Source organism: Thamnophis sirtalis, unplaced genomic scaffold (assembly GCF_051295495.1).
Source record: "Thamnophis sirtalis isolate CommonGarterSnake01/CBP01778 unplaced genomic scaffold, rThaSir2_p1.2 scaffold_2, whole genome shotgun sequence".
Lineage (NCBI taxonomy): Eukaryota > Metazoa > Chordata > Lepidosauria > Squamata > Natricidae > Thamnophis > Thamnophis sirtalis.
In genome coordinates this window covers 43,864,470-43,880,617 of record NW_028261382.1, presented here as the reverse complement: position 1 = coordinate 43,880,617, position 16,148 = coordinate 43,864,470, and the positions used below count along the sequence as shown (strand labels likewise).

The following is a 16,148-nucleotide window of genomic DNA, read 5'->3' as shown; positions in this document are numbered from 1 at the left end:
ATGATAGATAGATAGATAGATAGATAGATGATAGATAGATAGATAGATAGATAGATAGATAGATAGATAGATATGATAGATATAAATGATAGATAGATAGATATGATAGATAGATAGATATAAATGATATAGATATATAGATATGATAGAGATGATAGATATAGATAGATAGATAGATAGATAGATAGATAGATAGATAGATAGATAGATATAGATATAGATATAGAAGATAGATAGGATAGATAGATAGATAGATAGATAGATAGAGATGATAGATAGATAGATAGATAGATAGATAGATAGATAGATAGATAGATAGATAGATAGATATAGAAGATAGATAGATAGATGATAGATATAGATGATAGATAGATAGGATAGATAGATAGATAGATAGATAGATATAGATAGATAGATAGATAGATAGATAGATAGATAGATAGATAGATAGATAGATAGATAGATAGATAGATATAGATGATAGATGGATGGATGGATGGATGGATGGATAAATAGATAGATAGATAGGTAGGTAGCTATAGAAGATAGATAGGATAAATAGATTAGATAGATAGATGATATAGGTAGGTAGGTAGGTAGGTAGGTAGGTAGGTAGGTAGGTAGGTAGGTAGATAGATATGATAGATAGATGATAGACAGACAGACAGATGATAGATAGATAGATATAGATGATTGATAGATAGATAGGCAGGCAGGCAGGCAGGCAGACAGACAGACAGATTTAAGGTGGCCATTTTTTAATGGGGTTGTCGGTCCCTTCGAAGGCTGGATGGTTTTGCAGGCGGCCCTAAGCAATCGAAGGTCACCCTCTCACAAATTTGACATTCCACACAGAAGATGCTGGGAAGCACACAGGATTTGTGTGAGTCACACTAGTCAGCAATGCTGCATGGAATTAAAATGTGCCCTTTGCAAAAGAAGCAAAGCACATCATCAACTCACCCAGTCAAATGTTGTTGTTTTTTTTCCCCCAGTGGGTCATGCATCAGAGAGTTTCTCAACTTTGGCAGCTTTAAGGTGGGTGGACCCTAGTCAGCATGGGTGGGCTTCAACTCCTAGACGTCCCCAGCCCTCATGCTTTAAGAGGACTTCAACTCCCAGAATCCCCCAGCCAGCCTTGCTTTAAGATGGATGGATTTCAACTCCCAGAATTCCCTTGCCAGCAAGGTTTAAGATGGATAGACTTCAACTCCCAGAATCTCCCAGCCAGCATGCTTTAAGATGGATGGATTTCAACTCCCAGAATTCCCTTGCCAGCAAGGTTTAAGATGGATAGACTTCAACTCCCAGAATCCCCCAGCCAGCATGCTTTAAGATGGATGGATTTCAACTCCCAGAATTCCCTTGCCAGCAAGGTTTAAGATGGATAGACTTCAACTCCCAGAATCTCCCAGCCAGCATGCTTTAAGATGGATGGATTTCAACTCCCAGAATTCCCTTGCCAGCAAGGTTTAAGATGGATAGACTTCAACTCCCAGAATCCCCCAGCCAGCCTGCTTTAAGATGGATAGACTTCAACTCCCAGAATCCCCCAGCCAGCATGCTTTAAGATGGATGGATTTCAACTCCCAGAATTCCCTTGCCAGCAAGGTTTAAGATGGATAGACTTCAACTCCCAGAATCCCCCAGCCAGCCTGCTTTAAGATGGATAGACTTCAACTCCCAGAATCCCCCAGCCAGCATGCTTTAAGATGGATGGATTTCAACTCCCAGAATCTCCCAGCCGGCACACTTTAAGATGGGTGGACTTCAATGCCCAGAATCCCCCAGCCAGCATGCTTTAAGAAGCCTAGCCAAACTATCCTAGCATCAGAAATTGTACCTGAAATGAGATTTTTTTTTAGTTAAAGAAAAAAAAAGCAGCTCTTTATTGGAAAATGGGGGCCCACAGGTACAGTTCTAGGAGTTGGAAGTCCTTACCAGTTTGTGTCTGCGTGTGTGTGTGTGTGTGTGTGTATGTGAGTGAGAGAGAGGGGGGGAAGAGGAGGAGGAGAGGAGAGAGGGAGGGAGAGAGAGAGAGAGAGAGGTGAGTCTTCCTCCTTCGCTGAAAAGCAGGAACTGGTGAATTTGTGGCATTGGATGTTTTGGTAAAGAAGTTCTGAGCAGTCCCTGAGAGAGAGAGTCTATCGGTGGGCTTCTACGGATTCGCTCCCAGGACCTCTGTGTAAAGTTTCACTGCCCCTTTGGCTGATGGGCACAGCTCATTCCACCATTCGCCCTGCTGCTCCATCGACAGGACATCCTGCACACACACGCACAGACATAGAATGAGAATGAGAGAGGGAAAGAGAGAGGGAGAGAGAAAGGGAGAGAATGAGAGAGAGAAAGAGAATGAAAGAGAGGGAGAGAGAGGGAGAGGGAAAGAGGGAGAGAACAAGAAAAAGAAAGAATGAGAGAAAAGGAGAGAGAGGGAGAAAGAGAGAGGAAGAGAGGGGAAAAGAGAGAGGGAAAGAGGGAGAGAATGAGAGAGAGGGAAAGAGAGAGAGAGGGAGAGAACAAGAGAAAGAATGAGAGAGATAGGGAGAGAGAGGGAGGAAGAGAGAGAAGAAGAGAGGGAAAAGAGAGGAAGAGAGGAAAAAGAGAGAGGGAAAGAGGGAAAGAGAGGGGAGAGAGGGAGAATGAGAGCGAAAAGAGAATGAGAGAGGGAGAGAGAGGGAGGGAGAGAGGGAAAGAGAGAGAGGGAGAGAATGAGAGAAAGAATGAGAGAGAGGAGAGAGGGAGGGAGGAAGAGAGAGAGGAAGAGAGGGAAAAAGAGAGAGGGAAAGAAGGAGAGAATAGGGGAGAGGGAAGGGAAGAGAGAAAGGGAGAAAGAGAAAGAATGAGAGAGAGGGAGGGAGGGAGAGAGACTTTGGACCAATCACCAGGAGACGGTGAGTTCTAGTCCTGCCTTAGGCATGAAAGCCGGCTGGGTGACTGAGGCCAAACGTACCTCTCGGCTGACGAAGATGATGCTGACGGATTCTTGAGCTTCTGGTCCCCCAAGAGTGTAACGCTGCTTCACTTCCTCTGACGACAGGCTGCACCTGAAGGGCAAAATTAGGAGAGCAGAACCGTTAGCCGAGGAGGACGACTGAAGTCATGATGGAGAAGGCCTCCCTAGGTTTGAAAACGGGCTGGATGAACCACCAGCCGACTCTTATTTATGACGGTTGCAGTGTCCCAGGGGATGTCCCATTTCTCTCGCCACCTACATGTGTGCATCTGAACTAGACTGTGTTGATCCTCCGTGTCATACATGCGGGTGAGTGGCGTGGTGGCCTAGAGGTGGAGCTCTCGCCTCACAATCAGGAGGCCGTGAGTTATCCTAGGTAGAGGCAGATATTCCTCTCTCTGAGCACAACAGTTCTGCTAAACAAAACTCTGTACTGGCAACAGGGATGTCATCCGGCCAGTAAACACTCAGCTCCATTCAGTTGCTCAGACTCAATGCAAGGGACCACAGGGTCATTAAAAAACATACACACATATACACGAACGAAATTTCATTTTAATGTGTGCCGATTTGTGTACATCCAAAGCGGCAATCAAGTTATTCTAAGTCTACTTCTCTGTCCCAGGGTCATGTGATCGAGTTTGATGACCTCCTGTCAGTCAATGTCAACGAGAAAGCCAGATTCACGTTACTAAATGAACAAACTGCCGCGATTACCTTAACTACAACATGGGGCAAAACCCTCTTAACAAACGTCTCATTTCGTGACAGAAATCTGGGGCTCAGGTGCGGCCGTTAAGTCGAGGACCGCCGGCATCCCTGCTTCCTCGAGCGTTACCTGACGTAGAATTCGGCGCTGCACCGGCCAGCCGTGGTTTCGTTCCGAACGATGCCAAGCAAAAGGGGCCTGCTGAGAGCAGCTGGCTGAAGGTTCACCTGGAAACAGGTAAAAAAAAAGGCGATTCAGGAAGCAGCAGAAGGGAGACCCGGTTCAACCCCCCTGCCTCCTTCTCCTCCGGCCTCTCACCTCATCCTGGATCTCACGAAGCACAGAAGAGAACAGCTCCCTGACCACCAGATCCCCCGGGAGATCCTGATGCCGAATCAAGGATCCCACCGAAGCGTCAACGCCCAGCACGGCCTGCAAAGAAAGAGGGGAATAGCAGCAAATAGGCCTGTTTGCTATAATAGGATATTATTAATAGGATGCTATAATATAATAGGTAATGGTAAAGGTTCCCCTCGCGCATATGTGCTAGTCGTTCCTGACTCTAGGGGGCGGTGCTCATCTCTGTTTCGAAGCTGAAGAGCCAGCGCTGTCTGAAGACGTCTCCGTGGTCATGTGGCTGGCATGACTCAATGCCGAAGGCGCACGGAACGCTGTTCCCTTCCCACCAAAGGTGGTTCCTATTTTTCTACTCGCATTTTTTACCTTCTTTCGAACTGTTCGGTTGGCAGAAGCTGGGACAAGGAACGGGGGCTCACTCCATTATGCGTTGCTAGGGATTCGAACCGCCGAACTTTCTGATCGACAAGCTCAGTGCCTTAGGCACTGAGCCACCGCATCCTATTATATAATATAATATAATCTATTATAAAGCAAACAATATTATATATTATATAACTATAATTATATATTATATAACTATATGTTATATAATTATAATATCCTATTATATTATAAGGGCTGTTATAAGGTGGCTCAGTGGCTAAAATGCTGAGCTTGTCAATCAGAAAGGTTGACAGTTCGGCGGTTCGAATCCCTCGTGTGCCACGTAACAAAATGAGCTCCCGTTACTTGTTCCAGCTTCTGCCAACCTAGCAGTTGGCAACTGACTCACATTTATAGCATCCTGCAGTCATAATTTGTGACTTTTAGGGTGTTTTCCAGCAGAAAGCAGTCCACTGGGTATGCTGGATTCATTTAATGGCCAGGGGGTTTGCTTAACATTGACGGGATCCCCGGAACGACCGTGGTGACTTGCTTTATATCACAAAAAGCGTTGTAAAATTTAATCAGGCCCTGTGGTGCCTCAATTGGAAAGGCTGGCAGCCAAAATTCTGTGCTCCGTGGTGGTCGTAACTCAAGGACTAACTGCCCAGAGGCCTGGAGCTGCCACCTGTATTTATAAGACAGGTGAGATTTCCTCCACTGCATCAAACTGGATAAAGACACCCACCTGAGGTTCTGGGTGTCCCCCAGGGACATCGACCTTCCCGGGGGCTTCCCCCACACGCAGGCTGCGCCGTAGGAAGACAAAATTGTTGTCTGCTGTGTGCACCATAGCACCCACACCCAGGGGTTCGGCGAGGTAGGCTTGGCTGTTGCCAAAGTCCTTGCGCCCCTGTTCCCGCAGCTGCCAGGCCGTCTCCACCAAGTTGGTGCCCACGAAGTCCTTGTAGCTGGTGAGCCCCAGGTGGAAAGTCAAAAGGTTCCCGTCGTTCAGCGTGGCGGAGTGGAGGCGGAATTTGGCCCCGTCGAAAAGCCACGGGTTCTGCTGGCAACGGGCTGCCCAGACGCTATCGATTCGGACCTGATCCGCAGGCAGAGTGTTCCGGTCGTAGAGGGGGGAAACTTCTGCTCGGACGTGAGATTCGGGGATACCCCCAGAATCCGGGCACTTGAACAGTAAGGAGATATCTGGGTCCATCCTTTGCCTGCTTTGCTCACCTGGAAAAAGAGAAAGGAGGAACATCCAGCTTTTCCTCTGGTTGGGGTTCCCAGCCAGCCTCTTCAGCTCTCTCTCTCTCTCTCTCTCTCCATCCATCCATCCATCCATCCATCCATCCATCCATCCATCCATCCATCTATCTAAGGCAAATACCACTCACTCATCATGAAATCTCCAGAACCGTACAGCCTACAAACTTGAAATTTGGCACGTATGTTTCTCTTGGCTCGCTAAGAATAGGTTTTTCGAAATGACCATCAGATCATTAGTATTTATTATACAGTAATTAACACTCTCTGATTCTAAGGCGTTCTACTCTCCCTCCCCATTTGAAAAGCACTCTGTTCCAACTGCCCGTTGCCTTATATGAACACGCTCTGATGCTAAGGAGGTAGACATTCTACTCCCCCTCCCCACCTGAAAAGAACTCTATTCCAACTGCCACTTGCCTCCAATTCTGTTACCTCAGTTCAAACTGGCAGACGTTCCACTCCTTCACTCAGGAGCGGTCCGGGATTCCTTACAGTACTAAACGTCGGTATCTCACCAAAATGTCTACGCCTTCCACCAATGGATCCACTTCTAGATTCAAGGTGGTGGGAGAGATATTCCCTTATGTGTTTCAATCACCGGCCACCAGGTGGACGATGAGTGGCCCCTCCCAGAGGAAATAAAAGAGGAGCGACAGGGGAGTGGAGTTTGCAGGAGACAGTTAGTTCACACAATCAGTTCGTGACTCTCCGAGGCTCCTGGCCAAGTTTTGCAGATATCAGCCTGGCAGCTCTCCAAGCCAGAGAAGGTCTGTGACTGTAAATCCTCCCTCGAGAAAGACTCTGCTGGATGTGAAGGAGCAGAATTCGCAGTAAATCAAGAAAAGGGGTGTTTGTCGGGACAACAAGGAGTTTGTTTCATGCTCTTGGGAATGTCAGAACAATTAAGTCCTGTTGGGTGTGCAAATTCACCCAAACAACTGGGAAATTAGCCTCCTTGTTTGAAGCTCACAGACACCATCACTTGCTCACGAGGACCCCCCCAAGCTGTCAAACTAACCATGGATAACTTGCAATGCTCGTCACGGCTGGACAGAGCGACCATCCCTTGCCAGTGAGGCTGACACAAAGCCAGAGCGATATATTTTCAGATTTCGCTGCCTTTCATGCCTCATCCCAGAGGGCCACAGGATTGATGTGAAGAAGGAAAAACACCAGGAGGTTAAGAGAAGGAGAAATTCAAACCGGGGCTGTCCAAAACTGTTCGAAAAATTAAATCTTGACCTGCTTTTCTCTCCGAATGGGGTTGGAGAGACGTTAAAAAAAAAGGAAGCAGGAATCCTACATCGGTCGCAGTTGTGTTAGAAGCAAAGTCTTCGGCGGATCAAGGATTGGAAAATCCGGCAGCTTAATCGCAAAACAGAATCATCGTATTATTATTATTTTTTTACAGAGGTTAGGGCTGGGGATATCTGCGGTTAAAGGATGAGTTAGGAAGAGGTTGGCCACGCTCAGCTGGAACGTGAAAAAAAAGCAATTTTTGGGAAGGGGGGAACAGCAGGGAGGACAAAGAAATAAATAAAAAATCAGACTCTTCGTGCGAATTCTTCACTCAGTCTACCACCTCTGCTCGCCGGATGTTAAGCTTTTGCGGAGGCTATAAATCCAAAGAGGACGTCAAGCCCTCGAGCGGAGATGGATGAGATTATAAGACTCCAATTTAATTACGGAGCGAACGGGCGGGGGGGGGGGGCTTCGCGGCTCCTACAACCCAGAACGCCATCATTGCAGTTTAATCGCAAATAATTTTCTGCGGCTGGAGAAAAGCCACTTGCCTCATTGCAGCTTTGCTGAAGAATTGTTCGTTGAAGAACTCATCCTTTTAAAAATGTTTTCCTCCCCTAGATTTTTAAAAAAAGGCTTAAAGTCTTTTTTTAAAATAAATGTTCTGCCAGAGTTTGTTGCATAAATTCAAATCCAGAAGCAGACACAGATGCAGCAGGTTTCATTTACTTCTTTATATACAAAAGAATAAATGGATAAATGTACAATGCCAACAGGTGATTCTTCCAAGTAAACATGAGGCAGGAGAGTTACAGGCAAACACAAGCACTGTTTCATTTCAGCAGACAAGCCCAGACAGACTGCTAGTTTACTTCTCAGAGCAGCAGACTGCTCAAGTTTCTGTTTCAATTCTTTGCACAGACTCAGATCTGTTTAAGCTCCCATTCTCTGACTTGGTTGCTATGCCTATTCATCGGCTGACCTTGTTCCCATGTCTCTCCCAGTCATGAATATTTTGACATGTTCATTCCCCCAAAATACAGTTCAGTGTCATCATAGCCTTAGTCCTCGACTTAACAACAGTTCATTTAGTGATGGTTTGACGTGACAACAGCACTGAAAAAAGTGACTTGATCATTTTTCACTCAGCATCTTCATGGTCACATGATCAAAATTTAGATGCTTGGCCACTGGCTCATATTTATGATGGTCTCATTGTCCTGGGATTCCCCCCCCCAGCCCCTGTTGCAATGTCCCAGGGTGATGTAGTCCTCTTTTGTGACCTTCTGATCAGGAAAGTCAATGCAGAAGCCAGATTCACTTAACAACCGGGTGACTAACTTAACACCTGCGGTGATTCTCTGAACAATTGTAGTCAGAAAAATCAGGAAGTGGAGCAAAACTCACTTAACAAATGTCTCACTTAGCAACAGAGTCAGGTTGCAAAAGGGGCTCACAGGACCCTGGGACACTGCGACCATCATAATGTGAGTCAGTTGCCAAAGGTCTGAATTTTGACCACATAAAGCCTGGAGTTTTGCGATGGTCTTAAGTGCGAAAAACAGTCATGTTAGGTTAGACACTGCAGTTTAAATAGGCTTTTACTTTCGTGGAAATAGAGGTATCAGAGTCCATCAAACAGTCCAAGTCATACACGGATAAGACAGTCAGCCATCAACGTCTTTCAGTTAAGGGATAATCCAAATAACATAGTCCATAATCATGCGAACAGTCCGGTACACAAAGTTTGCTAGCAGTTGCAAAAACTTACAATAGCTCACGCTGATCACTATACGGCATTTCTAACAGCCAGCTTCCAAACACTCAGATCAGATCAGCACCCTAACAGTGATTCTGGCTCCATCTTATGGCCGATTGAGGAAACAGCAACCAATCACATTTACAGCATGATTTAAAGAAACAGGTACAACATTGTTACATGATTTATATATTGCCAACCCAACTGTTAGATTATATTCCTAACAAGCCACAATTCCCTTTTTTCAGTGCCGTCGTGACTTTGAACAGTCACTCAATGAAGTGTTGTAATCTGCAGTTGGAAGCAGTGGGGAAAGACACTGTTATGTCACAGTTTAAACTGAGCACAGAAGACGTGCGGAAAACATTTATTTGGGATTTGAACCGGGAAGACACAGACCACTGAATCTGGTTAGGCTCACGAGGGTGCTAAAAAGAAGACAGATGAAAATGTCAAAAGCAATTAAGAAAGGGATTCTTTGCAGCAAAACCCGAGAGGAATTCTCTCTCTGCTTTATTAGTTTCAGCACATTGGAAATATGGGAAATATGAAATATTTTCTCCCCTCTAGTTCGCAATGCTCCGTACGATACTGTAAATATTCCTCTCCTATTTTCTTTTTTCATTCATTATGTGGCTAAGATGCTGAGCTTGTCGATCAGAAAGGTCGGCAGTTCGGCGGTTCGAATCCCTAGCGCTGCGTAACAGAGGGAGCTCCCGTGATTTGTCTCAGCTTTTGCCAAGCGAGCAGTTCGAAAGCACGTAAAAAATGCGAGGAGAAAAATAGGAACCACCTTTGGTGGGAAGGGAACGGCGTTCCGTGCGCCTTCGGCATTGAGTCATGCCGGCCACATTCAGATGCTTGGCAATGGGTTCATATTTATGACCGTTGCCATGTCCCAGGGACACGTGATTCCCCCTTTTGCGACCTTCTGACAAGCAAAACCAACAAGGAAGCCAGGTTCCCTTAACTATATGGTTTCAATGATGATAACTAGAGTGATTCACTTAACAACTGTGGATAGGAAGGCCGTAAAATGAGGCAAAACTCCCTCAACCACTGCCTCGCTTAGCAACAGAAATTTTGGGCCCAGTTGTGGTCGTACGTCAAGGTGTACCTGTTCAGCAATAAAAGTTGGCTTGCTTTTCCTAAGAATCCGGCAGCTTTGGAATTGGCTAGGTTGGGTAACCGTGGTAGTGTTTTGACTTTATTATTTAGTGCAGGTTCACACAATACAGGACAGACTGAAATAAGATTGGGGATTTTGGCTTACTAACTTTGCTTAATTGTTCTGACTGAGGCTTCATGAGAGCATGAAACAAACTCCGTGTCTTGACAAAAAACCCTTTTATTAATTGACTGTGAATTCTGCTCGTTCACATCCAGCAAAATCTTTCGAAGGAGGATTTACAGTCACAGACCTTCTCTGGCTTGGAGAGCTGCCAGGCTGATCTCTGCAAAACTTGGCCAGGAGCCTCGGAGAGTCAGGAACCCATTAAGCGAACTAATGGTCTCCTGCAAACTCCACTCCCCTTTCGCTCCTCTTTTATTCCCTCTGGGAGGGGCCATTCATCGTTTCCCCTGTGGCCTTCCTCCCAAGTCGACCCCTGTCCTTTAGCTCTTTCCTTCGTCTGGCAACTCTGCGCATGCGCACACTGGGAAGAGGCTCCAGCTGTTCTTCTGCCCCACTGATGCCTGCCTCCGAAGGCAGCTGATAGCTGGCATACGGCCCTGGCCTCCTCTCTGCCTCCGACACAGAGCCCTCCTCAGAGCCTTCCCCAGACTCCAGGACTGGCCCAGGTTCCTCCCCAACCCTCCTCACTGTCCGAATCTGCTGGCCATTAACATTAATCCAGATACTATGTACAATGAATTATTAAGTATTAGGAAAAGCCTCACGTTGTGGCGTATCGGTCTTGCGACGACAATTGGAAAACGCTTTGTGTCTTCAGTTATCGGTTCTTTATATGAACATTCGCGGAAGGAATCCACAACGGATCGGCTCCAAAGGATGGCACGGCTGGGCATTCATCAAGGTCCTATAACTAAAAAAAAAAAGCCCTGATTTAAAAGTGGGAGTTTTCATACAAATTGTCAAAATCAGATGCTATGTAAGAAGGATTATCAGACAAACAGGCAGACATAAAGGGCAACTTGGAGAAGGGTTGCAATTTGAGGGGTCCTTGGTTCTCTCTAAGCTTGGTTGTTTTCTGGCAGACTAGGTTACATCATCAGTGCTAGAAGGGAGAGGGGTTTGCTGCAGATGCCCCTTCCAGCACTGATGATGTTACCTAGTTGGGTCATGAAATGTCTGCAAGAAAACAGCCAAGCTCAGAGAATACCAAGGACCCCACAATTATTATTCCTCCTCCTCCTCCTCCTCCTCCTCCTCCTCCTCCTCCTCCTCCTCCTCCTCCTCCTCCTCCTCCTCCTCCTCCTCCTCCTCCTCCTCTATTCTGCAAATCCTACTCCCTTCCAGCACTGATGATGTTCCCTAGTTGGGTCATGAAATGTCTGCAAGAAAACAGCCAAGCTCAGAGAATACCAAGGACCCCTCATTTCAACCATGAGCTGCAAATATTCTCTTATTGGATTACAATAATTAAAAAAAAACTGAATTGGGCTTGCACAGACAAAGGGTGAGCGCTAGTAAGACCACACACATTCAGTTTTGGTGTCCACGATGTAAAAATGATGTGGAGACTCTGGAAAGAGTGCAGAGAAGAGCAACAAAGAGGATTAGGGGACTGGAGAATAAAACAGATGAAGAACGGTTGCAGGAACTGGGTAGGCCTAGTTTAATGAAAAGAAGGACTAGGAGAGACATGATAGCAGTCTTCCAATATCTCTGGGGTTGCCCCAAAGAAGAGGGAGTCAAGCTATTCTCCAAAGCACCTGAGGGCAGGACAAGAAGCAATGGATGGAAACTAACCAAGGAGAGAAGCAACTTAGAACTGAGGAGAAATTTCCTGACAGTGAGAACAATTAACCAGTGGAACAGCTTGCCTCCAGAAGTTGTGAATGCTCCAACAATGGCAGTTTTTAAGATGTTGGATAACCCTTTGTCTGAAGTGGTATAGGGTTTCCTGCCTAAGCAGGGGGGTTGGACTAGAAGACCTCCAAGGTCCCTTCCAACTCTGTTATTATATTATGCATTTTTTGCTCCCTATTTTATCTCTTTAAACCAGCTGCAAACTCAAGCCAGATAAAACAGGGGCAAGATTTAATTATGCTTTTAAAAATTGGCAGGCTTTTAAAGCCCATTTCTCCCATTACCTGCACAAAGCCACCATGGATCGCTGGAAGACCAAAACATTTGAGAATTCCTGTGTTATATAGATTTGAATTGAATCCTTAAAAAGTCAATAGTGTGGTTATTTCTTGTCCACTCCTGGTGCCAATAAAGTAATTGTATGTGGTGTTTTTTTTTTTAAACAAACTGAATCCTCATTACCAGGGATTCAAAATTTTGCAAAATTTGGCAATCGAAGGTCAGCTTGGAGCCTGGAGCATAAAGAATTAATTTTCGCTGACGTTTTTAATCTTTTGTCTCTCCTTCTTTGTACCACGGGGAAAAAAAATTGACATTTCTCTTTGGCAACAACATAATTCCCTTTTGACACTGGGTTTTCCTAAACTGTCCTGATTGGGCCCTTTGTAGGAGGAAACACACACACACACACCCATTCATTCAAAAATAAAATAAAATAGAAGGTCCGTTCTCTCTTCCTCCCAGTGAAAGGGAGATGTCACTGTTGCACCTTTGACAAAAGTGTGTTTTGTCGGTCGGGCTGCCTAGCTGGTTTTTTTCACTGTTGGCATCCTTCCCGTCTATTTCACAGCTGACCAAATCTGAGCCCTTTTGCCCGGCAACTTTGGAAAAGCATCTGGAATCTGTTTCTCAAACCAAGAGCCACACAAGGCCTGGCAAGGGATCCCACAGCCAGCTGTTCTCTCGCCTTTCAGTTTTTGGAGTTGGCATCTTTCAATTTAATCTTTTTTTTTTTTTTGTGGGGGAGGAAAAAATACCTCCTTTTGCATAAAGCGAAGATTCATTCACTGGGGCAGTCGAGATTTGGCTTCGGGCATCTTTGGCTGTTGGCAAAAAGGGATACCCCTCTCTGTGTCTGGAGGACGGGGACAATCGTGCGTTTGATAAGAGTCACTGAGCCCCCCATCTTCTGCTTTAAAGTTTGACCTACAGCCATGACGTCAGGACCATCTGCGGCTACAGAAAATCACTCAGCCTTCCCAGATCTGCAAATAGGCAAGAAAAGGAGCTACGCATGCACACATCCGTTTGAATTAGCATCCACACACACAAATATAGACCCACACCTTTGAAAGCATGCCGGCTGGGGAATTCTGGGACTTGCAGTCCACAGCTTTTTAAAGAATGCCAGCTGGGGGATTTTGGGAGTTGAAGTCCACCCATCTTAAAGCATGCCAGCTGGGGGATTTTGGGAGTTGAAGTCCACCCATCTTAAAGCAAGCTGGCTGGGGGATTCTGGGAGTTGAAGTCCACCCATCTTAAAGCATGCCGGCTGGGGGATTCTGGGAGTGGAAGTCCACCCATCTTAAAGCATGCCGGCTGGGGGATTTTGGGAGTTGAAGTCCACCCATCTTAAAGCAAGCTGGCTGGGGGATTTTGGGAGTTGAAGTCCACCCATCTTAAAGCAAGCTGGCTGGGGGATTCTGGGAGTGGAAGTCCACCCATCTTAAAGCATGCCGGCTGGGGGATTCTGGGAGTTGAAGTCCACCCATCTTAAAGCATGCCGGCTGGGGGATTCTGGGAGTTGAAGTCCACCCATCTTAGTTCATGCCGGCTGGGGAATTCTGGGAGTTGAAGTCCACCCATCTTAAAGCATGCCGGCTGGGGATTCTGGGAGTTGAAGCTCACCCATCTTAATTCAGGCCAGCTGGGGAATTCTGGGACTTGTAGTCCACAGCTTCTAAAGCATGCCGGCTGGGGACTTCTGGGACTTGTAGTCCGCAGCTTTTAAAGCATGCCGGCTGGGGACTTCTGGGACTTGTAGTCCGCAGCTTTTAAAGCATGCCGGATGGGGATTTCTGGGACTTGTAGTCCACAGCTTTTAAAGCATGCTGGCTGGGGAATTCTGGGACTTGTAGTCCTCATCTTTTACAGCATGCCAGCTAGGGAATTCTGGGACTTGTAGTCCACGGCTTTTAAAGCATGCCAGCTGGGGAATTCTGGGAGTTGCTATGGGCAAGAAACACCAGTCTAGCTTTTCACTTAACACACTGTATGATGTGTTTGTGTGCAAAACACTGGACTCACTCCAACCTTTCACCAAGTCATGAGGTAAAGATACACCTGTTTGGTACCAACTAGAACTTCAGAAAAAGATGATAATAAACTGTCCCTCCATCCCAACCCGCTTCTCAAAGTGCCCCCCCCACACCTCAGCATCTTCAGCAAAGAATTCTGGGACTTGTAGGCCCAGCCTCTTTGGAGGCAAGAGCTGGAGTCCTTCGAGAATACCCGGATGACGCTCCTTCCCTCCCCCCCTCCCGCCTCCCTTTCGGGGCTCGCGGCAGGGAGAACAAAATGGCGGCCGAGGTCGACGCACCCGTTGGTGAGTTTCTATGGTAACCGTCGTGTCCCCCGTCATTGCCCGTCCCTCTTTTTTGTCCCCCACCCCACTCCGCAGTCACCTTCCCACGTTTGCTCCGGCAGTTGGGAGTGGCTTTGGTTTGAGTGGGGGTTTTGTCCCTTTAAAAAAAAAAAAGGACGAGCAGTTTCAAAACGTCCCTTGACCCGTTTCTCCGGGATTCTCTTCGGATTGTTTTGGAACTTTCTTGCCGCTGCACTTCCGGGTTCCAAAGGTGGCTTCTGCCGCAAGGGTCCGTCGTATATTTCTTCCCCCCCGGAAATAGCCCGCAGGCTTCTTAGAGTTCCGCCCCTCCAATGATTAACCCTATACTTCTTCCCACTAAGGAGGATTCTTGGCTGGGAGCGATGGGAGTTCTAGTCCTTTGGCTTGCTGTCGTCACCATTATTTATTGGCTCTATCTGGGTTTATTGCAGTCAAAAGGCCACTCAATTCATCATCTAACTCATCCATCTTTAATGCAGGACGAGTTGCAAAAGAGAGATGGTGCCCTTGAATTTGCTTTGATGGCTGAGAAAATTTGCTCTGAGTGTTTCTTTGCATCCTATATAGAAATAGCCCTCGACTTATAACTATTTCTTTAATGACCATTCAAAGCCACAACACATGATTGCTATGTATATATTATATATATATAGTTTATATTTATAAATGTGCCAATATAAGGAACAGAATTATGAATGAGCTAATCTAAAAAGAAACTGAGCCAAAAATTCTTGGTTATATTATTTCTATTGTTACTAGTATATGTATTAACATTTTGTTTTTTTCTCTCTTCATTTTTCTTTTGTACATGATATACCCTGACAGTACACTGTATTCAAAATGTTTTGTCTTCTTCTTCTTGTGCCATATCTATCATCGGACCTTGGCGATCATGTTGGCAATCCTATTTTTGTCAACAGCCGCTGAGGTTTTTTTTTTAAAAAAAACATATTTTAATTATTTTTACATTTAAAACAATGCAGTACCGCAGAGTCAAAGTGACCATACATTCACATTATACACAATTAGTCTCAACCATTAATTATTAGCCTACTTAGTGCATTATCTATCCTTCTGTCCAATCATAATATATATATATTCCAGTCTTATCACCTTGACTTATACCAATGGCAGCCGAAGCAGCAGCAAAGCAGAGGCTGACAATAACAATTTTTCACACTTATGACCATGGTCAAAATCCGGACACGAAGCAACTAGCTCATATTTATGACGGTTGCAAGTGTCCTGGGGTCAACGTGATTCTCTTTCGACCTTCTGCAAGCAAAGTCAAAAGATTCACTTGACAACTTAAGAATTGCAATGATTTGCTTAACAGCGGCAGCAAGAAAGGCCATAAAATGGGGCAACTGTCTTGCTTAGTAACAGAAATTTAGGGCTCTGTTGCAATTGCGAGGACTACCTGTACTATACAGAAGCCCCCCAAACCCACAAGGACTGTAAATATATAAACTTTGACAATATTGCTTACATTGTAATGATTCCCTATGTCTTTCCTCATTCCTTTTGCCAGGATGAGAACAGGATTTGAAGAAATGGCCTTGGCTAATCTATATTTCCTTTGCCGTTGTTGCCAACTTTGCCAAAATTCCCGGCATCGGGCTTTTACTTCCGCGATCTACGGCTGGTGAGTCTGTTTCTTGAAATTAACTCGGGCACTTGAACTGATGAGATTCCGGAGTGGGTGGTGGGTTGGGGCGGGGGGGAGCACCTTTTCTGACACACAAATTATATTAAGAGGTATAAGCTTTGGTAAGCCACATCTCCCTTCATCAGAAGGCAGTGGAATAGCTCAACGGATGTGGGGTTTAAATTGAGGGGAGGTGGGAGAAAGGGAGTGGAGTAAAAGGAAGG

General features: G+C 45.8%; 2 protein-coding genes across 3 annotated transcripts in view; one reads left to right on the top strand and one right to left on the bottom strand.

The window, feature by feature from the left end:
• Nucleotides 1-728: 728 nt before the first annotated feature.
• On the bottom strand, nucleotides 729-10,684 carry NUDT22 (nudix hydrolase 22). The gene is made up of 6 exons (XM_087705226.1): nucleotides 10,558-10,684; nucleotides 5,134-5,624; nucleotides 3,981-4,094; nucleotides 3,792-3,889; nucleotides 2,951-3,044; nucleotides 729-2,263 (listed from the first exon to the last, which is right to left on the bottom strand). Exons 2-6 carry the CDS (start codon nucleotides 5,602-5,604, stop codon nucleotides 2,159-2,161), a joined length of 882 nt encoding a protein of 293 aa, XP_087561352.1. The 5' UTR covers nucleotides 5,605-5,624; nucleotides 10,558-10,684; the 3' UTR covers nucleotides 729-2,158.
• A 3,448-nt stretch (nucleotides 10,685-14,132) lies between these two features.
• Nucleotides 14,133-16,148, top strand: part of DNAJC4 (DnaJ heat shock protein family (Hsp40) member C4) — an 18,970-nt gene continuing 16,954 nt past the window's right edge. For both annotated transcript variants that reach the window (XM_087705221.1, XM_087705219.1), the window contains exons 1-2: nucleotides 14,133-14,255; nucleotides 15,808-15,921. In XM_087705221.1, the coding sequence (XP_087561347.1) occupies nucleotides 15,809-15,921 (113 nt within the window). In that variant the 5' untranslated portion in view covers nucleotides 14,133-14,255; nucleotide 15,808. The remainder of the gene's footprint in view (nucleotides 14,256-15,807; nucleotides 15,922-16,148) is intronic.